This window comes from Atractosteus spatula, chromosome 17 (genome assembly GCF_055471065.1).
Source record: "Atractosteus spatula isolate fAtrSpa1 chromosome 17, fAtrSpa1.hap1, whole genome shotgun sequence".
Taxonomy (NCBI): domain Eukaryota; kingdom Metazoa; phylum Chordata; class Actinopteri; order Semionotiformes; family Lepisosteidae; genus Atractosteus; species Atractosteus spatula.
In genome coordinates, this window is record NC_142722.1 from 8107233 (window position 1) to 8129371 (window position 22139).

The 22139-nt window shown below is 37.0% G+C and overlaps 2 protein-coding genes across 2 annotated transcripts; both read left to right on the forward strand.

Moving 5' to 3' along the window:
- The first annotated feature begins 3933 nt into the window (after window positions 1-3933).
- On the forward strand, window positions 3934-11833 carry lrrc74b (leucine rich repeat containing 74B). The gene is made up of 13 exons (XM_088935713.1): window positions 3934-4107; window positions 4344-4536; window positions 4939-5081; window positions 5223-5355; window positions 5576-5782; window positions 6676-6785; window positions 6975-7090; window positions 7755-7833; window positions 8091-8186; window positions 8434-8556; window positions 9381-9509; window positions 9615-9700; window positions 11714-11833. Exons 1-13 carry the CDS (start codon window positions 3934-3936, stop codon window positions 11742-11744), a joined length of 1620 nt encoding a protein of 539 aa, XP_088791839.1. The 3' UTR covers window positions 11745-11833.
- Window positions 11834-12759: 926 nt separating this feature from the next.
- Window positions 12760-20887, forward strand: nipsnap1 (nipsnap homolog 1 (C. elegans)). The gene is made up of 10 exons (XM_088935712.1): window positions 12760-13089; window positions 13833-13951; window positions 14174-14219; window positions 14510-14604; window positions 14979-15049; window positions 16368-16508; window positions 16649-16680; window positions 17308-17402; window positions 18129-18212; window positions 18736-20887. Exons 1-10 carry the CDS (start codon window positions 13007-13009, stop codon window positions 18798-18800), a joined length of 831 nt encoding a protein of 276 aa, XP_088791838.1. The 5' UTR covers window positions 12760-13006; the 3' UTR covers window positions 18801-20887.
- Window positions 20888-22139: the final 1252 nt, after the last annotated feature.

Below are 22139 nucleotides of genomic sequence, written 5' to 3' on the forward strand. Positions count from 1 at the left end.
CAACATTTCCAAGACAACAGGCAGGGCTGACAACACAGCGTATGTTATATGCAACATGCTCAGTATGCAGTAATAAAAGCTTGCTTATTATTTTGTCGACAAATTCCCATCACCTATCTTTCGGTGAAAATGTGTCTGTACTGTTTGTACAGCCATGCTTTTTAAGAACTGCAATGCTTACAGGTCTGCTCATCGTGGGACTGTTTTCTGAAGTGAAATGATACAATTCAGGCTTATTATTTTTACTTTTGCAGTCGCCATGATGTACCTTTAGAAAAAGTAAATAAACAACGAATTTAGGAAATTAAATTCAGCAAAGATGATAATGCATATCATTTCAGTCTTTTGTGGCGTTTGCAAAAATCAAGGTATTTGATAAATCTCTAGCATTTCCTTGTCTGAGAGGTTTCTCTTCCCTTTGAGTAGACATTGCTATTACTTCAGCAGAAAGCTAGGTGCTCCTCACAAATCATAATATATAGTGCTTGAATTATCCCCCATTTTTCTGCAAGTCGGTGACTTTGCCAGGAGATAGAGGATGTACTGGTATTTTCCTCAGTGATCAAATCAAGTCAGATTACTAAAATTATATTTAGTTTTAACTAAAGTTATAAAGTTCATGCTCTGCGTCTTGAGGTGCCTAGGCAACACATATTAGGAATATGTTATAAAAAATAAACCTAATAAAGTCAGAAAAAAATAAAAGTTTAAACTAGAGTTTAAACTAAAGTTTAAAAGTATATCTTTAGCTGGTGGGAGAAATTGTAGCGTAAATTAAAATGCATGACCATACATACAATATAGTGCTTACCAAAACTCATCTCTTACAAGGTAACAACGTATAATAACAAGAGAGGTTACATAATTTATATGGAGGGTGTATTGCTCTGGTGATAGGTATTATGCTGATTTCTAGCCTTCAAGTGTAAAAGAATGAACACTTTCTACATATCTGTGTTTCAGAATGTTGGGCCCTTTTGTCATTCGCACTGCAGGCCTTTTCCCTCCAATTTAACTGGATTAGAGCGATTTTCTCTGTAAGAGATGTGCTACAAAAATGCTGTAGTGCAGGCCTGGTGCTCATAGAGACAAATTGATATAATTTCATGTTACCTTTTCCACAACAGCATCTCATTGCTAAGCATAACATACTGTACCACTCCACTTGCAGTTACTTGGAAAGAGAAGGCACCTACAGTAACCATTAGCAGTTCTGCCTACTACACAGAGCGTGTTACTTCTTGTCCCCCGTAATCTAAAGAGCTTCCATATTTGAGCAAAGAATGGATGTCTTTTCTCTGACTTGCATGTTTGTGTTAAATTCATCATTTGCGCATGACAGACAGTAGGTGACAAATTGCATTATGATCCTCAGATCTACAGTAACTTTCATGTTTGTTTCAAGTTTTTTTTTTACTTTTTCCTTTTGCTGAAAGTTGCATAATGAGAAGAATGTAGGGATGGCTGACGCTTGCCTTATTGTACAAAAGTCAGTGCTAGGTCCCCATTTTTAACTTTTTTTCCTGCGCTTGCTCCTGAGCTAATAAAGTCCAGGCACAGCGCGTATATTGGTTTTTCACATGCATGTAGCTGTCTCACTTGTAATTGTATAGCCTTTCTGCATGATGTTTGATCACTCTCTAGCCACCTGATCTTTGATGCTCTCTTTTATACCGGGGTATGTAATGTTCATTTTGTACTGATTAATTACCTCACTTTAAAAAATCTTTCTTAATAACCTTTCGCATATAGACATTTTTTCATTTTACTGTAAGGCTGTTCTTCAACACCTTCAAGCCCTTGTCCTTTTTGAGCTCCAATGCAAGACAACAGAGTTTTGCAAGCTTGAAGGTCTGTAAATGTGCATGGACCCTTTCCATTGCCTCCTCTAAAAAAAACACACACGCACATTTACTTTGCCAATTAGTATCACAAAGTCATAAGCATGTAACCGGAATAAGGAAGAGCAGTGTATTTTTAGAAGTCATACTTGCGCTTTTCTGTTACCTGGCACTGTACAAGGGATAGCCAACAAGAAGTGGTATAACTGATTTGTTTTAAAAAAATAAACCATATGTATCACAGCTAAAACACCTACATTGGAACTATAGTTGATGCATTATTTTAAGGCTGTGCCTTTTAGAGCTACACTACAGAGTTCATATTACTGTATGTGACTGATTTTATGAATACTTTCTGTGAATGATCACAAAGGCTATACTATTAGCCATTGCTTGTATTTTATTTTTACCATATTGCTTTCAAGTTATTGGTTGAGCTGAACTACAGAAATCCGTGTTGTCTCTAAAAGGGTTTCAGTGCCAAATGATCCAGCATGCTGCAGACAAGAATAGAGCAATTAGCCTATGACAGCGTCTTTATTTTTATTTTCTAACGAAAAACTGAGTTTTAAAAAAAATCACTTCATTCATTTGCCATTGTTGGATTTTTTAATGTTCATTTTAAAAGGAATGCAAACCGTTTACACTCTGTGATCTAAAAATGTGCAAAAAAATAAAGAACTAGCTAAATGATTAGATCTTTTTTAAGAATGTATTTTTGGTTATATCAATTGTTTGTCTTTCCTGCTTGAAAAATTTTGAAGAAATGCATTTCGTATGGAAAAGTGGAATACTGATCCAAATGCATGATGTATCCTGTGACTTTAAGAATTCTTATATTTACTAACACTATAAGTATAAGTAATATTGTACTATTGTAACTGATTGCAGCTCCTATGCTTGAATGCCTGTGTGCTTGGGGTACATTTGTGTTATATCACTGCTGCTAATATGATCTATAAACAGGCTTTGCAGTGGTCTTTTTGTTGTGGAATCTACTGACCTTAATTATGTGTCATTTTATGTTTACTTCCAAAAATTTGCTTAATAAAAACATTTCTATGTTGATGCCTGGGTGAAATTATTTTGTTTGTAAAATTAACTCATTGGTGCCGGTATTAACTCCAGTAAGATTCAAGGCTGCTAATGTTAGGATAGCCTAGAACAATATTACAGATGGAAGAGAGTAAAGTCAGTATTGATCCCACATACTGTAGCAACATGCCTCCCACACAGAGGGACTTCAGGACTGGACTGAAACAATTAGGTTAAAGGTTTAAGGGCACAGATAGCATTGTCTTCAGTGTGCGGTATCACAAGGTATGATTTCCAAAGTACATAAATCTACTTAAAGATTAGAATTATACCTTATAGCTAGAGATAAATAGAATCATCACTGTGATTACCTTTCAGGATGACGGTTGTTTAACAGGAAACGGTAGTTGCTTCATGGGATATACTGTATGAATATTAAGTAGCTCAGTCTGTTTCATAACATTAGGAAATAGAGTTCTCCAAAGAAAAAACAAGTTGAGTTTTTCTTGGTGCTGTTAGTGAAGTCTTGAATTTTGCAAACAAAGAAAATAATCCCCATTCTTAACATCTGTTCCCAGTGCACTTAGTAATCATTACAATATCATTTGCATTCAAGATCTCAAAGGCTTCACAATATGTCCAGATACTGGGAGTGTTGCCACAGCACCATAGCAACCTGACAACAGAAATGGATCAGCCTAACTTTAACAGCTCTGCTGTGTTATGTCCTCACTGGCTGGAAGGATTGCGATTAGTTACAGAGCATTCTGCTTTGTCATTAGTTGAATTCTCTGCCAGTCAGAGATTGATTAGGACTCCCCTAGTAACAAGGTAGGTTGTGAAGTTGAAAAACTCCCTGCCTACCTGTGATAATTGCAGTGATTTGTTTCCTAGAACACAAAAAGCTGTTTTTTCTTTTTATTTTTTCATGTATGATCACACAACTGTTTTAAAATACAGTACTAATTGTGTTGTTTATTATTGTGCATGTTTGTAGGCTTTTGAAACCATTGATGTTCTTAAGGTGATTTGCATTGGATACATTTGTCTGGATATCATGGTTTTTAGTAAACAGCTAATGAAAGAGTCCATGTTGCCCTCAGTTTTAGAAGTGAATGATACTGAGCCAGAAAGTGAATCAGACAGTGAACGGGACAATCTGAGAGGAATAGGAAGCAGGCCAGCCAGCAGACCTCGAAAAGCCTTCAGTCGAGGCAGCACTGACAACAAGGTGGGTAGGAATTATGGATTTTTTTATTCCTTCTAGATTTAAATCTACAGTGTGTGTAGTTTATCAGTAGTAACAGATCAGTCACATTTCTTTTATATAGCCTACTGATTATTATGTTTTGTTTAAAGTAAAACACACACTTCTCTGTAAACGTCTCTCTGCAGTTTCCTGATATGACATTATTTTTCTCTGTTTTCAATTCAACTAATGCTGTGATTGTGTTCTTTCTCATGTAGACTGTCTCAAGAGCAGACAAAGGTCAGTCCCCAGCACTGAGCAGAGCTCTGAGTTCAGAGGTGAGCAGAGAAGAAAACGTACCCAGTGAGCAGGATGATGATGACAATGCCCTGGAAAATAAACCAGCTGACAGCTCGGAAAAGGAGACGGTCAGTGCAGAGGAGGAATGGGACACAGATTTGGAATTAGAAGGTACCACCTCCCTCATATCCAACCCACTATTGACTCTCTGCTGACTTTACGGCACAAAAATAAAAATAGCTTAAAAGCGGATGGTAGAATTTAACTGTCCTCTCTTAAAACAGTTGTCTGCTTCTGTGAAAACTCGCACGTATAAACTTCAAGGAACGCCTTTAACCAGTGTGTTAAATAATGTGAACACTACATACAGGACTATGCAATATAGATATGCATCCTGACTATTTACTGTGTGGAGTGAGTTTCACAATAGTAATTACACTCCTTGTTATTTTTTATGTCATAAGTGGATGACTGAATAAATAAACATAGCCTGTGCCCATATCGAAGTACTTAAAAGAAGAATGCTACTTCAGTGCTTTGATTATAAGTTCAGGTGTTCTTGATTTATTGAAGACATGAAGGAACCTTATGATCCCACTGGACATTCATGTTACAAGGCTGCCTGCAAGGTCTTTGGTGTGGTTCCGGTATCGTACTTCCTGCGTCACATGAATGATACAGAGCTCGTAATGATGCATCATGGCCTCGGTCCACAGGTATAGCTGGTGAATCTCTTATAAATCTCTGGGTCTATGCTGTTTAATTTATTACTTACTCTTTGATTTCAGGCTCTTTTTCTCCAAACAAATATAGTACATATCAGACTAGGAACTTACTTTCAAAATGTCCTTTTCTAGAGTGCCAAAGCTCTTGCTGTTCCCTTGGTAACCAACACATCCATCCTCAAGTTGAACCTGAGGGATAATTGGATTGAGGGGCTGGGCGGAGCTGCGATTGCAGAGATGCTGAAAGAAAACTGCTACATCACAGGTTCTGTTCTGGTTGTAAGGGCTCTGCCATCCTGTTCTGTCTCATCAAAAGCTTTTTTTAAATGAAACCTGCTCGTTGTATCAGCAATCAGCAAGAATTAAAATGGCATTTACTGGTGGAGGGGGGCTTTAACTAATCCTTCTCCCCAAAAAATTATTTCCACTCAGGTATTGCTCAAATGAGTAGGAGCTCTTAATTTAGGCTGTGTGTTCTTTGCCAGAAATCGATTTGTCAGAGAACAAACTGGGAGAGAGAGGTGCCCAAGCCCTTTCCAGTATGCTCCTGGAGAACACCACCTTGGTCACTATCAGCCTCTCTGGGAATGACTTTGACGATCACGCTGCCAAGCACTTAGCTGAAGCCTTGGTGAGCAATCAGAAAGTGGAAAGCATGGTCCTGAGTCACAACATGATGGGAGACGGCGCAGGTACTGCCCGCTACAATGCCGTGGGAAAATGTATAGGACAGTAATGTTTCCACATTAGAAGACGTTATTTTTTAACCTTCAGCTTTGTGACTCAAAAAATGAGCCTTAGATTATGACTAAATGCTGAAGAACAAGTGTAAGCACCACCTTACTTCCCTTGCTTACTGTGCCCTCTGTGGTGATCTGTACACCAGAACCAATGCTCACCTTTTAATTAAGTGTGCAGTAGGTAGTAGCTTTAATTGTTGTTGACAATGATTATGATTATAATCATATATACTGTATATGATTAGTGCACAGACTAAACACAGTCATTTCTACATGCTCGTGGAGCAATGGATTACAAGACATTTTAACATTAAAACATTATATGTAAACTACAGGAACCTGCAGGAATGGAAAAGGCAGGCTTTTGTTTTTTAGTAGCACAGTGGATTACTGTCACAATCACATAGTGAGGGTTTCTGCCACTGCTTTTGGATCACTGCATGACACGGCATACAAACATCTGTAAAGACTGTTACATTTTACAGTGTCCCAGAGCTCAGATGTAACCTGTTCTGTACAACGCTTTAAGACTTGTGAGCAAGAAACAGATGCAATTAAAGCATTATTGTTCTTCCAATAAAAATGTATTGAGAAGATCGAATTGGGAAACAATTAAGCTGCATAGCAATATCATTTAAGAAAGTTGCTTTGCAGGTTATTGGACAACATACCAGGCTATCTTTCAGTTTGTTCCTTTTATTTGTTTTTTTTATGTGCTCACTTGTACAAACCACAAAGTATTTATCCCGTTCTTTTTCAAAGAAGAATCTTCAAAATCAACCAGAAACCAAAATGTCAGATGTCATTGGGGATGCTCATCTGCTGTTTTGTGTTTGTTTCTTCAGGTGAGGCACTGGGCAATGCTATTGCTGAGAACACTGGATTGAAGACCCTCAATCTGAGCTGGAACTGTTTACGGGGAAAGAGCTCAATAGCAGTGGCAAAAGGTTTAGGGGTACTGTCCATTCTCTGTTTTAGTGCAACTTTCCATTTCTGAAAAAGCTCAGATGAAAATATTTTGGGGAGCGGGAGCATAAGACTACATACTTGTCTTTATATCTTAGTACTTTGGAAAATAAACGTATTACATCTAACATAATAGTTTATAAATACACCTTATTTGATTATTATATTTTCATTTTAGGCAAACATATTTCTTCGAAAGCTAGACCTGTCATACAATGGATTTGGGAAGGATGGAGCTGCAGCTCTCGGTGAAGCTCTTAAGGTGAACAATGTGCTTGAAGACTTGAACATCAGGTACAGTATGTGAAAGTAGAGTCTGAACTCCGGATACCGGAATACCCACCATCCAATGAAAGTGTATTTCACAGTAAACTTAACTTTTGTCTCCCTCTTTCGGTTGATTTTAGCATAGCATGAAGAAACATGCAAAGTCTTTAAGGACCGACTGGCATTATTATCTTACTGAAGAAAACTGTGTGCTAGAAAATATCTATCCAGTGTAGATAGAAAATTGAGGCAGACAGGCATGTCTCAGTAGTTGAATTTGAATTTGTTATAAAATACTACAACATGTTTCTATGTTTCAAAGAACGTGTTTCTAAATCAGGTGCCGGAGGGGTCTTGCATCTTTATCACAGCCAGAGCAGCCAATTAAAGAAACAATCTAATTATTGTCTTATTTCAAATCCATTGGATTTTTCTTGGGGTGTTTTAATGTTTATTACTAAGAGCATTCATGTCATTATGTGTGCAATTGCTGATAAAACACCTACGGACCTGGATAAAAGTATTAAAATTACATATTTAATTAATTAGACTGTGCGACAGAGTTGGAAAATTAGGAAAAAAGACAGAATGACCCCAAGCCCTCCTAGAACCGAGGTTGAAACCCTGCTTTAAAGATTTTGTCCTGCTTCCGTTTCCAAAGCTATCATTTTCCTGCATTTATCTGTTTTAGTAACAACCAGATCCCTCCTGAAGGTGCAGTGCGCTTTGCCATGGGACTCAAAGAAAACAAGACACTGAAGATCCTTAGTGTAAGATGTGAAATCTCTTACTTTTGAAATAATTCCTACGGTGTCCCCCTTGACCTGTCAAGCCATTTGTATTTTCTTTTTAAATAACCCTCTATACAATTCAGCAAGAGTTATAGTTACGGTTATAGTTATAGTTATAAAAAGTAAGAATAGACTGACGTTTAGTAAATGGGACCCCTACAGATATCTTAGATATCTACTTTACCATAAAGATTATTAAGGGATTAAAGGCACATTTCTTTCTTTCTCTTTTCTAGATGTCTCGAAATCCAATGCAGAGTGCTGGCTGTTATGGGATACTAAAATCAATGGAAGGGAACCCTGAATCCGCCATCGAGACCCTGGACTTCTCTGTACTACACCTTCGGCTTTAATTTGATTTTAGAATTATTCATATATATTTACTTTTCGTTGATGGCACAACTGTTGCTCTCAGTTACTGTTTTCTTCATGTCCTCATGCAAGACAGTACACATACTACAGAATGTTACGGATAACAGACGTTTTACATATTTAAAATAGTTTGCTGTTATACTGCTACTGTTCTTGTTTGAATGGGTGTGTGCATACTAATCAACGTTCTGTGTATGTTTTTCTCAGGACATAACCGTGAACAAGGATTTTGATGAATTGTACAACAGAGTCAAAGAAATGTTTCCGAACCTGCAGGTGAAACATGAAAGAAATGCAGACAGCTTCTCTTTCAAAACATCTAAAGTCCCAGTAAGTGGCTCAGCGAACAGCTTGTTGACGGACTGCAATTAAAACACTCCACCTCTAGGGAGAATATTATAACAGAATATGAATATTAATCTGTACTGCTAGAAACGCATAAAGCAATTTTATTTGTAACAGTAAAACGGTAAAACAGACCTGTTTTACCGTTCTAGCGCAAGAATGATACTTTAGAAGATAGATAAAACCACCTGTCGAATCTATGAAAACGGTATATAATTATAGGTCAATGTTTTTGTAGAATAAATACAGTCATCAACTGACAAGGAAAAATTAAAGGTTAATTTCATCCTGAAAAGCAGGAAAAAAACCCACAATGTTTCGGCTGTTGAGCCTTAGTGTTAGAGTTATAGTTCTATATCTTTCTACTTTTAGACTTGGAATTAACCTCCACTTGCTCCTTGTTCTCAGTTAGATTTTTTTGTGTGTTCAGACAGTTGAAACAGCTCCAAGTGCCTGTACAGTCATGCATAGATTTGAGATATATGTAGATGAAATGATAGAAAAATCTGTCTTTTTTTTATTTTACACCAAAAACATCCATCCATCCCTGCAAAAGAGTGTCAGAAAACCGCTTATTCATAACGAGGATCAACCTGTAAGCTGTCCCAAAAGAATAGGGTGCAAGGCGGGATGTTGCAAAAAGATCTGACATAAACAACATAGAAACTGTCACATCAATGCAAAAATTACTGCAAGAAATATGGCTGTATTAAAGGATAGCAGCTAGAGAATCGAATTGATGGATGATTGCTGGACCTGCAATGAATGAGCAAACAATATCCAAACTCAAGTGCTCCTGTCACCTCTAGAAAGATCCCTTAGGAAAACTGAAGGATCACATAAAAAAGAACAACCTGAAGCTTGAGGATTCTTTTGACTCTGTGGAGGAGGGTGGAAGTGCTCTCATCACCAGAGCAGAGTTTCAGCTGGGACTCATGGTTAGTAAACACACAGCGCCTCTGTCATAAACCTGGAATGTGTAACAGTATTACCATATAAATTGCCATTGCTCAAAAGCTCATGAGTGTTTGTGTTTGATGCAGGGGATAGGAATCTGTTTAACCATGGAAGAAGTGCAGCAACTCATGGATGATCTTGATAAGGACAACTGTGGTGAGATTGACTTCAGGTACACTGAAATAATCTGTATAACACCTTTTAGAGGAGTCTTATCTTACACTTTTGAACAAGCATATATTAATAGAAGAAGAAAGCTAATGCGCCTTCTGAAGATACTGGTTAGTTAGGATGTACAGTGGTGTGAAAAAGTGTTTGCCCCCTTCCTGATTTCTTATTTTTTTGCATGTTTGTCACACTGAAATGTTTCAGATCATCAAACAAATTGAAATATTAGACAAAGATAACACAAGTAAACACAAAATGCAGTATTTAAATGAAGGTTTTTATTATTAAGGGAAAAAAAAATCCAAACCTACATGGCCCTGTGTGAAAAAGTGATTGTCCCCCCTGTTAAAACATAAATCAACTGTGGTTTATCACATCTTTGGAAAGCTGAGTTCAATTTCTCTAGCCACACCCAGGCCTGATTACTGCCACACCTGTTCTCAATCTAGAAATCACTTAAATAGGACCTGCCTGACAAAGTGAAGTAGACCAAAAGATCCTCAAAAGTTAGACATCATGCTACGATCCAAAGAAATTCAGGAACAAATGAGAAACAGAGTAATTGAGATTTATCAGTCTGGAGAAGGTTATAAAGCCATTTCTAAAGCTTTGGGACTCCAGCGAACCACAGTGAGAGCCATTATCCACAAATGGCGAAAACATGGAACAGTGGTGAACCTTCCCAGGAGTGGCCGGCCGACCAAAATTACCCCAAGAGCGCAGCGATGACTCATCCAAGAGGTCACAAAAAACCCCACAACAACATCCAAAGAACTGCAGGCTTCACTTGCCTCAGTTAAGGTCAGTGTTCATGACTCCACCATAAGAAAGAGACTGGGCAAAAATGGCCTGCATGGCAGAGTTCCAAGATGAAAACCACTGCTGAGCAAAAAGAACATAAAGGCTCGTCTCAGTTTTGCCAGAAAACATCTTGATGATCCCCAAGACTTTTGGGAAAATACTCTGTGGACTGACGAGACAAAAGTTGAACTTTTTGGAAGGTGTGTGTCCCATTACATCTGGCGTAAAAGTAACACAGCATTTCAGAAAAGGAACATCATACCAACAGTAAAATATGGTGGTGGTAGTGTGATGGTCTGGGCTGTTTTGCTGCTTCAGGACCTGGAAGACTTGCTGTGGTAAATGGAACCATGAATTCTGCTGTCTACCAAAAAATCCTGAAGGAGAATGTCCGGCCATCTGTTCGTGACCTCAAGCTGAAGCGCACTTGGGTTCTGCAGCAGGACAATGATCCAAAACACCCCAGCAAGTCCACCTCTGAATGGCTTAAGAAAAACAAAATGAAGACTTTGGAGTGGCCTAGTCAAAGTCCTGACCTGAATCCGATTGAGATGTTGTGGCATGACCTTAAAAAAGTGGTTAAGGCTCGAAAACCCTCCAATGTGGCTGAATTACAACAATTCTGCAAAGATGAGTGGGCCAAAATTCCTCCAAAGCACTGTAAAAGACTCATTGCCAGTTATTGCAAACGCTTGATTGCAGTTTTTGCTGCTAAGGGTGGCCCAACCAGTTATTAGGTTTAGGGGGCAATCACTTTTTCACACAGGGCCATGTAGGTTTGGATTTTTTTTTTCCTTAATAATAAAAACCTTCATTTAAAAATGCATTTTGTGTTTACTTGTGTTATCTTTGTCTAATATTTCAATTTGTTTGATGATCTGAAACATTTCAGTGTGACAAACATGCAAAAAAAAAAAGAAATCAGGAAGGGGGCAAACACTTTTTCACACCACTGTATAGTCTAAAACATTTTTATGTTGTGTAGTATTTGAATGTGTCTGAGAGCCATGTGCTGTCCATATACTGCTATAGTATACAGTATTAAATAGAGGCAAAAAACAAAACAATATTCTTTTGGTAATACAAATAATCCAGATGTGAGGAAATGAAACTGATTTCTCCTTCCTTTCTGTTTTTCTTGGTTTCTTTGGTTTAGTTTTATAATAGCCCCAGACTAATGTAAGTTTTCAACTGTTTTTGTTTTTCTGTTTTTCAGAGAGTTTAGCACATTGCTGAAGAAAGCGTAACACTGCATACTGTATCTTTCTATTATTGTGGGTACCTTGGACTGCTCTGGCATTTTGCATGAATAATAAAAAGATCACAATGTTGACTGTTCCTCCTTGTGTTTGAATCTTCTTTCGTCCCTTCACAAGTGGTGCATGTGTTTGTAATAGATTTAATGTTTTGTCCCCACAAAAAAAGCAACAGAATGGAATAAGTCAATAAGAGCATAAGAAGTGAATAAGTAAATTGAATTATGAATTGTTTCAGATTCATCTGAAATTGTGAGTTATTTTCAACCTTACACAGCATAATAAAACACTTTCAAGTTCTGATATGAATACTGTATATATTATTCCTCTTTATGATTAGCTTAACGTACATTAGGAAAACACATCTTATTTACTTACTGTAGGTTATTGGGGAAACAGCAGAATGGTTAAGTCTGGGCGCCGAACACAAAAACACAGAGGTTTTGCAGTTTGTTAACAATAATGCAACAGAAATTATACTATACATGACGTTTCATATTAACAATGAATAAGGTAGAAAAGTAAGCCTAGAGCAGGGTATGTGGTTTTCTTAAAAATAAATTAAGATTATGTAATGGATAATATTCTTTGTTGCTGGGACTAGTTAATATTAGAATGACCAACATACATACATCTAAGAAACATAATTTTCCCGTTATACCGTTTATACGACAAATTAAAAAAAACATAGTGCATGCTGGCATGATAAGCGAACAATATTTACATTTAGTAGCAGTACAAAGCCTTTTAATCCTCAATATACAATATGATTAAGGACGGAAATAAATATATTCTTGTGCATCATTCACACTTGTAAATGTATTAATAATTTGTTTGTTCACAGAATGTTATTTTGATTTTGATTATATAAATTGTTTATTTTTTATTATTGTATATTAAAGACCATAGAGAGAGACCATAGAGAGAGAGAGGTTTATATCACACACAGTGGAAAAAACAATAATTATATGACAATATAACAAACAGTTGTTTTTAAGAGCCAGGCATACAGCCATTGGCTTGTTATTTTAGAGTCAATGAATCGATCTCCGTTGCGAAGATGTTTTGTTCCTTAGTTATATATTCTGGATCACGTCACTCAAACGTGTGCAACCTTTGAGCAGGAACTAAACTCGAGTGATTTGGGTGAATGTGACACACGGATCTGCATGTGCGACACATCCAGAAACCACTGCAATTTCAGGCAGTATTTTTCTTTTAAATAAAGCACAGCGTTTTTAAAACACTAGAAGATGGCGGCGACTTGGTTTTTAAAACTGTCCAAACCTCAGCAATTACTGTGTAAGAATACTTTGAGGCTGCTCATCTTTAAAAGGTAAAGCCGAACTAGTTGCAAGGTTTAACAGAGAGCATGATTTTGTTAAATATGTATATGTTTATTCTGCTGTTTATAGACTCCTGTCACTGCAGCGTTTTGTGCTTAGAAACGAAGGTGAAAGATGTGCTTGCAGGTGCATTGCAAATGCTCGTGTCCTGACGTTAAACAGGACGTTACACGTTTTCTAAAAGAAAAAAAAAGCAAATGTATGATATTTTTAATTATGGCAGCTTCTTTTATCGGAAGGGTTCAGGCGCTCCAGTTGTAAAATACAATGAATGATGTTGTTGACTAGTTGTTAACAAAACAAATGGTTTCTGACCGTAATGGAGTCGATTCATTTTTCATTTTCCTATTTAGTAGTTGGTGTTCTAGGAAATAGCATGAAAGCTCATTAAATTACTATTCCGTGCACATTGAGAAAGGTCTAAGGTTTGAAGTCAATCGTTTTCCTGGTTCCTGAACTTTGCCCCGAGGGGCAGTAGGCGCTATCACATGACCACTACAGTTGATGTTCTGCACAGGGAGTAGCCAGTGCTGAAAAACATCTGAAGTGGGCAATATTCCGGAATCAATTAGACTTATTTGTTGTGAGCTGCTTATTGGAAACATGCCGTCTTGGCATACATACCTTTGACTGAGGCCTCTGAGACAGGCAAAATCAGAAATCGGTGTTTGTCTTGAAGCCTTGTTTATCAATATGTTTCTCTCTCCCCCTTATCTGTCTCCCCATTTAATAGAGGTCTTGCAGACAAAAGCTGGTTCCAGTCTTTGTTTGTGCATAAAGTTGATCCCAGGAAAGATGCCCACTCCAACCTGCTGTCAAAAAAGGAGACCAGCAACCTGTACAAAATACAGTGTGAGTACAGATGACCTCAAATGGTGCTGCTGTTTCTTCAGGTAGTTTTTGAATTTATGCAGAATAATACCACTCTTAGAATTCTGTAAAGCACTGTGTGCACTGGATTTCTCAATAACAACAACCCAACCATTAATATACAATATACATCCTGCACCCATGCAAACAGACTCTACTACAAACTCTTTGTGACTAAGCAGGTTCTTTTCCTTCCTATTTCAGTTCACAATGTGAAACCAGAGTGCCTAGATGCCTATAACAACTTATCGTAAGTGGAACATTATATTTTATTTTGACTCATTCACGCTTAGTTTAATCACTTCAGCGGATTGTAGAGTCACCTTCATGGTGGTGTATGTGAATTTTATACATGCCAGAGGGGTCCACTGTGGTTTAGCTTCTGCAGTTAATTTTTGAAAATCCACCAGTAATTAGCAATGACTTCATGATTATTATCAGTATGATTTACTCAAGCATTTCTTGCTCTGATCACACTTTCGGTGATAGAAGGAGTTCAACGAGTGTCAATTGTGGCATTGTTGTGTCTGTGGCCTGCAGAGCTGAGGTTCAGAACCGACTGCACTGTGACAAGGACTATCCTTGTGAGATAGTGGGAAGCTGGAACACTTGGTATGGGGAACAAGACCAAGCTGGTAAGTGTTTTCTGTAGTTCATTCAATACTGCATCGAGCTCATGGCATATGTATTATACAAAAGCTTAGGAGATTTGTCATATGTTCACTATCCATCCATATTAATGGCACTTGACCAAAGTTGTAAAATGGACCCTTTTTTGTAGCTTTCTGCGTGATCACTATGGTTATAGTAGTTCAGGTGGGTATTAAATGGTTATATGCTGATCTGCTGTTTCTCCTTGTTTTTCACCCATCTTTGTATTCTTCCAGTGGTAAGAGTAAGTAATAGCGACCCATGTTGTTTCCAGTAGTAAGGATAAGTAAGAGTGACCCCTGCTGGTTTCCAGTGGTAGGACAAAGCAATAGTGACCCCTGCTGTTCTGCTGTTGCAGTGCACCTCTGGCGATACTCTGGGGGTTATCCAGCCTTGACTGAATGTTTAAACAAGCTGTGGCAGGATGAGGTATGGAACTGGTTCTTTGACAGTTATCTTTCAGGTGTTTTTTCCTTCATATTATAATTGATGGTCACTGATATTTGTTTCTGTTTGTCACTGTATGTGGTTCTTCTGTTGTTGGTGTGTTGACTGCATACAAAGGTAAGAGAAAGTTAAATCAAATTAATTGGTGAGGTTCTGGCTAAGCGTGTACAGTATATACAGGTACCTCTGTTTTGGTGACTTTACTGGAAACAATTCAGATATTGGAGAAACAGCATCATAAAGTTGAACATTAATAGTTTAAGGTAGTTGTCTTCAGGGATGAATTGATACATAACTACTAAAGATCCCAAGGTGAATAAATACGCTTGCTCACTGTCACTTCTCTGGAAAGGATTTATTAAAAAACATCACACCCCAGAAATTGCACTAAAAACACCAGTCAAATAGAGATAGTTTGTACCAAGTAAACAATATGCAATAGTTATCATATGAGGTTACATAGCATACATTCTTTCTTCCTGTGGATTAAAGATATTTAGGCAGTCCATGTAGATTTAAAGCAGGTTTAAACGGCAAGAATCTCTTGTGAATGGAACATTTGTCTTCTAAAGTAACCTTGGGGTTTTTTTTGTGATTTTGTTTTGCTCCTGTGATGATGCTCGTGTCATGTTTAGAAAGTGTTAAAGAAGTCAAATAGTGAAGTGTATGCATTCTGAATTACTCTGCTGTGCAAAAGTCTTTGGTGTCTTGGATGACAAGAGTTAAAATATGTGAATGTTATGAACATCAGCAATGTACTGAATGCCTCCATTAGTGTTTTCATCTATGAAAATTACATTGTTAAAATTACATGTTATTGAGCACATTGAATGCTTAGTTTAGATGAGAAGAAACCAAGGTTGTCACTTATTTTCAATTCACATTGATTTTTAAAAAACTCACAATGGTTCAGTGGTAAATGTGAATATCCAATATAAAGTGTTGCAATAGCTATTCCATCATATCTATCAGTCAAGTCTAATTGACTCATTGTTCCCTATCATTAACGTATTTTTTTTTCCTCTGTACATCCATACATACTATTTGTAGTGCCAAATACAGGTCTATCAGGATAAGCTGGTTAGTTTAAAACAAATTAGCTCAAATATCAGTAGAATTAAGGGTTTGCATTAATAAGATTTTAATAGGATTTTTTGCACACCAATGAATGCACATATTTAATTGTAGAAATTATTTTGGAATAGAACAACAAGATGTACATGCGTGCTGTACTGTATGATAGATTCTTACAGTCCGGTTCTTGGTTGCTTTTGATATTCCATCTGCTGAATCCCTATAGGAGTACTTGGAGTTCCGGAAGGAGAGGAGTAAAATGCTGATCTCGCGCAGAAACCAGCTGCTTCTGGAGTTCAGCTTCTGGAACGAGCCGCTCCCCAGGGCAGGCCCCAATATCTATGAGCTGCGTACCTACAAACTGAAGGTTGAGTCCTGTCTATTGAGCTGCTTATCACACTGAAAATAGTTTTCTTATCACTCGAGCCCTTCCGAATGCCTATACACACATTCTTTTTTGCAGTGTCTGTAGTTTAATTTTATCGGTATCTTCATTTTATCTTCTAGCCCGGCACCATGATTGAGTGGGGAAATCACTGGTAAGCCCTGTTCTCTTACACATTTACTGCTTTCTTTCATGAACATGATCCAGAGTGATGACGAAAAATGACTTTCACAGATACAAAAAATATTCTATTCAAACTCACAACCTAGTCATATGGCTGTACAATATACAATTTACAGCACCTTTTTACATTCTTTCCCATCAGTTTTCCTGTATTTCGCCTGACTCGCGCATCTCAAAGTTTCTGGTTTAAACTTCAGAGGAAATCTTTGTTTTCTTTTAATATAAACAAAATTTCATAGTTACTGCAAGGAGAGAAAATGATTTAAAAAAACCCACCTGGTTCAACAGAACTAATGCAAATAATAGAAGAGTTGAATTAAAACTTTATACTGTATGTAAATTTAAGATGGTAGTTAAACTCTGTTTCCAAGTACATTACATGAATTTCTGCAGTATAGGAGCAGTTGGTACTAATGTGTGTGAGGGGTGTATTCTGAAGTGTTCTCATCTCCAAAACCTACAGAAAATGTTCATTTTCAAATGAGTTCTGGATATGATTTAGGAGGTTTGTCTTCGTTCCCTCAGATCACTTATAAAAGACTGTTGTCCTTGCAGATGTGCAAGGCCATGAGCTTTAACAAAGGCTATGTTTTGCTAGGGCTCGAGCCATTCAGAAGCGTCAAGAAAACCAAGAAGCTGTGGGTGGATTCTTCACGCAGATCGGAGATCTGTATGTGGTCCATCATCTGTGGGGTGAGTTCAGAGAATAGGCTGGGGTTCTGAAACAGTTAGTGTAGTGGAAAGCAGTAGACTTCCACCGTAGATCAAAAACTGTTGTCTGCGTTGGACTGGGATCTCACTAGTTGTGCCAAATCAGCTTCAGATGGTTGTGCATTTAAGCTTCCTGCATTGAGCGTTTGAGTAAATACCATCCTTCCATTTTCCTTATTGCTTATTCCTGGTGAGGGTTGTGGCAACCTGGAGCTTAACCCAGAAACATGGGGAGTAAGGCTTAAGTAAATACAGTTAAATGCAAATCAAGTTTAAGATAAGAGAGAGTATTGACAATCTTAAGACTAGATTGATAAAGGTATGCATGAAACATGATGGCATGGTAATTAGCACTTCTTGACTGTGTGGCGTTGAATGCTCTGTGGTCATGTGGGCTGTAACTGGGTGCTGAAGTTTCTTCCCGCCTCCCAAAGGTTTGTGTGGGAGATTTTCTTAGCTGTCCTAAATCATGCCTGTGGGTCCTCATTGGCATGAGGAAGATGGCTTGACCCCTCGTCTCATTAGCCCTGATCTCGTTTGAAGGGGTTACTACACTGTGTATTTGCGGTATGGGACCAAAAACCCAAACACGCTTGAAAGGAGGCTATTCATCTATTAAGCTTTGGTTCACGTTTTATATAAAGTGACTATGAAAACGTGCAAACGGTTTTTAATGCTGGCTTATTTTTTGTGTGTTTATATTCACAGCTTACAAAGATTTGCAGTCTCGAGAAGAGACGAGAAATGCTGCGTGGCAGAAACCAGGCTGGGATGAAAATGTGTATTACACAGGTGGGATCAGGACTTCTACTGGGCTCTGCAGTTTCCATGGCGATTTTTTGCAAAGATGTTTAAAACACTACAGTATGAGGAGCTAGATTCATAGTGGGTGTCAGTTGAGGTAAACGGAAGCACTATCATATGGAGATAAAAAAACACAAGATTTTTTGTAAAGTAAGGGCAGAACAAAACAAAATCCAAAGTGCTTTGCTGACTCTTGAACTCCCTTTTTAATATACAGGCTAAAAATTGGGACAGATTCAGTGTGACTGCAGTACTTCATAGCAGACATAATTGTTATTGTGACAAGCAGACGTCTAACCCAAGGTGTAAAATCCAGCCATGATCCTAACCTCCTGCCCTAACTGTCACAGTGACTTAATTAGCACAGCTAGATGTTTGGATTCTGTTGAGCATTTTCCAAATCTTTTCAAGGTTATTCTTTGTTATTTCTTCAGCCTGATTTATTGTAACCGTGAGTATTTGTTGTAATGCTGCACCACTTTTCTTTAATCCTTTTCTTTGTTTCTTGCAGTGCCACTGATTCGAAGCATGGAATCCAGAATCATGATTCCTTTGAAGAACTCCCCTCTTCAGTGACGGTGGAAAGCAACATCTCCCTCATTTAACACATTCCACATTGTGAATTTCAGCAAGACAAAATCCTTCAACTACACTGTAAAAATCCGATTGTACTCAAATCACTTCAGGAAATATCAGAAGTACTTTTAACACTTAGTTTCTCTGTTTTAACTCAGTTTATAAGCTGCTGTGCAACACCTTCAGTTATATTTCAGTTATTTTTATTGTAGTTTACAGTTCAAGAACTGCCCGGTGAACTGGTAGTTCCATAATCATCGAACACTTGACATGTTCCTCCTGTGCTAGCCTGTGGTTTAGAATAGCTTTATTAAAACTTTCATTATCGAACAGGATGCTCAGTGTTTAGACTAGTGAAAGCTACAAAAGTTTACTTTTATTATGGAAAGAAATATTTCCTGTCATGTTCCTCAGCCTTTAAATCCCAAACTGGAGAGTTTCCGGTTTTATATTAATCCAGCAAAACTAGGTAAAAATGGTTATTTCATGTTTGTGGTACCTCAGAATAGAAACCATTTTTCCATGTTTTTTGTTATTCAAATCATAACTGATTACAAATGTTTTGTAGAACACTGTACTGTACATAAAATGCATAATACAGAGCAAAGTCTGATAAAAGCCTGATCCTTCCTCTAAGAAACAGTACTTTAAAAGACATTTTGAATTATTTCCTCTTTAAATTATTAGTTGATTTTTTTAGATCTAAAAATTGTCAGCCTACCGAACGGTCAAATTAGCTCAAACGAATTTGGTTGTAGTATATATATAAATATACAAATTAATATAAAAAGTACTTGTCCTGACTTTGTTCATTTGGAATCTGGCAATATTAAAGGTATACCATTCAAAATATTTGAATATAAAAACAATGAAAGGTTATTGAGCAAGCTCTCTTGAATGAGCTTGCTCATTTAAGATCTTAGTGTCCCTCTGAGGATCTTGGCCATTGTTGGTTAGCATTCCAAGGAGCTGCCTTTATCAATATTTGAATTAATCCGATAGAATATTAGACATATTAGAGGTAACGTGTTTATCACACGACACACGGTGGGGAAGCATTTTGAATGTACTGTATATGGGGAATGTGAAACATCTTGGGCTGTGTGCATTACTGGTTCCATACAGACTGAGTTCTGTCACTTGCTCACATTAGTCTACCATTGTTTGCCTGTCACTAATTTATTTTTATTTCAGGCCCCTAAATGAACATAAGATTACATTCTCTTTTTGCACTGTGAACTGTAGCAGGAATGTTACTCCACATTGACTTTGTTTTTTTCCACTCCTTTGGCTTTTGTCTTGTTTTTTGTAAGCTTTCTTGTATTCTTGTGTCTTCCATTTACACACATTAATTTTAAATTCCATATATATATTTAATAGTAATTTCACTTGAATGCCACTCCTTGAAAAAAGGAGCCGTCAGTCTGGCTCAAGTAGGTTATACATTGATAATTTATCCTTAATTTTTGTGAGAACGTCATTTTATTTGTGTGGTGTCTACTTGCATTCTTTTACCTTAACAGAGATTTGTAAACATAGGTCATTCCGAAGCTGTATGGTGTCTCCCCTAACCCAAAGCTTAAACCTGATATTCAGTTAAATTCAAAGCAACTGCAGAAACTATGCCACTCTCATACAACAGAATTATGATTACCAAAAGTTATTTTTATGTTTCATTGGTGGCTGTTACATGATTTTGTGAATACTTTTATGATGAGACAGCATAACATTTGCTACAAATTCCCTTTCAAATGTAAATTCAAACCATCCTTTCTGTAAAACTCAAAATATAAGCCATTTGCCTGCTAAGTAGTGCTGGTTTTGTGAGAAAAAGAAATCAATATGTTCTGTCTATGTAATGTGTAATTTGAATACTGTATTAGATTTGAATTGTTTTACTAATCAGGGAGAACACAGTGATCCATTGCTAGAAATTCTAATTGATATTCTCACACATTGGAATATCTGTGATAAGTGTACAGTATGTCTCTTCAGAGTCTGAAGATCCTATCTGCTCTCCTTTAATCTGTATGTGTTTCACTGTAGAATCATGAAATTCTGTGGAAAATAAATATTATTTTGTAGCATTTATTTCTCATTTTATTATTTTATTTATTCTGCACAAGTGATTCGTGAACACGCACTCTGCAGCAGAAAGCATTGGCATTAAAGACAACAGTGACCACATATTCTAGAAAATCCAGTGGCTGTCATGTTTTTGAGCAACTTGCTCATCAAATTTTGGTAAACTTGGCAAGCATCAGGGAAGCAGACATCTCTCGGTTTCAGCTCATGAGTTCTGCTTTCCTGGCCTGTTATGATCTGTTGTTTCTCCCATGAACAAAGTGGCATAGAGGAAAAACTAAGAAGGTATATTTTCATAAAAACAGCAGACAGATATACAGTATTTTGATTCATGTCTTCATTATGCCTTCTTCTAACCATTCATTGATTCTTAGTCTAATTTCAGGAAACAAAGGGAATTGAGTAACTCCTTAATGGTCTTAAAGTATGTCATGAAAAGATGCTTTTTTGTCTTCCTTAATCCTCTTCCTACAATATTCATATAACACTTTTAGGTTGCTATGCATAACTGAGGATAATGAAGCTTTAACTAACAGTAACAAACTCATTTGAAGGTATTAAAACCCATAAGGAATACTGAGGCCTAAATTATCCTTTCTTTTTTGTTTACTGTCTCAGTTGATTACAGATGAATCTGTGGTTTGAACAGATGGCTCTATTGATCTCCTAGAGAACCATCCTACTGTCTTCTTGCACACACTTTGTTTTTGAGCAGAGAAAGGAAAACAAAATGCCTGCAGCAGATAGAAATACTGATTAATAATAAACCAGACAAGTGTGTGTGTGTAGCTATTGTAACTTTGAGCAAGGTTTCTTTAGTAAAATGTCCAGCTGTATACAGTACATTTTGTACATATTCCATTGTATAAAACTGTCAGCAAAATAACACAAACTTAAAAGAATTTACTTACAATTTGGAAAGGACAATTTGTTTGTAGTGAGTCTACAGTGCTGTGTCTTATGCATGAAATGGATAATAGGCATTTATTCTAAAAATGAACAGAGAAAATTACAAAAATATGCTCTATCAGTCAAAATGTAGTCTATTGTACTAAAATAGTATTAAAAGAAAACACTGAAATGTTTAATTGTATTCAACTATTGTATGTAGTGTATTGTCTTCAGTGGCTGTTCGGGGAGATCAATATTTTATACTTAATACTGTACATATCTTTAGCATCTTTTCAAAACATTAATTTATATAATTTATATTAAATATTGCAAAGGAAAGTAGATTGACTGTATTTGTTGTAT

Bases quoted from the DNA above. Each gene is read 5' to 3' on its own strand.
- lrrc74b (XM_088935713.1), top strand. From the start codon at position 3,934: ATGGTTTTTAGTAAACAGCTAATGAAAGAGTCCATGTTGCCCTCAGTT. The intron at 4,537-4,938 runs GTACCACCTCCC...GATTTATTGAAG, and splicing joins CACAGATTTGGAATTAGAAG to ACATGAAGGAACCTTATGAT. The intron at 5,082-5,222 runs GTATAGCTGGTG...GTCCTTTTCTAG, and splicing joins ATCATGGCCTCGGTCCACAG to AGTGCCAAAGCTCTTGCTGT.
- nipsnap1 (XM_088935712.1), top strand. From the start codon at position 13,007: ATGGCGGCGACTTGGTTTTTAAAACTGTCCAAACCTCAGCAATTACTG. The intron at 14,605-14,978 runs GTAAGTGTTTTC...CTGCTGTTGCAG, and splicing joins TGGGGAACAAGACCAAGCTG to TGCACCTCTGGCGATACTCT. The intron at 17,403-18,128 runs GTGAGTTCAGAG...TTATATTCACAG, and splicing joins TGTGGTCCATCATCTGTGGG to CTTACAAAGATTTGCAGTCT.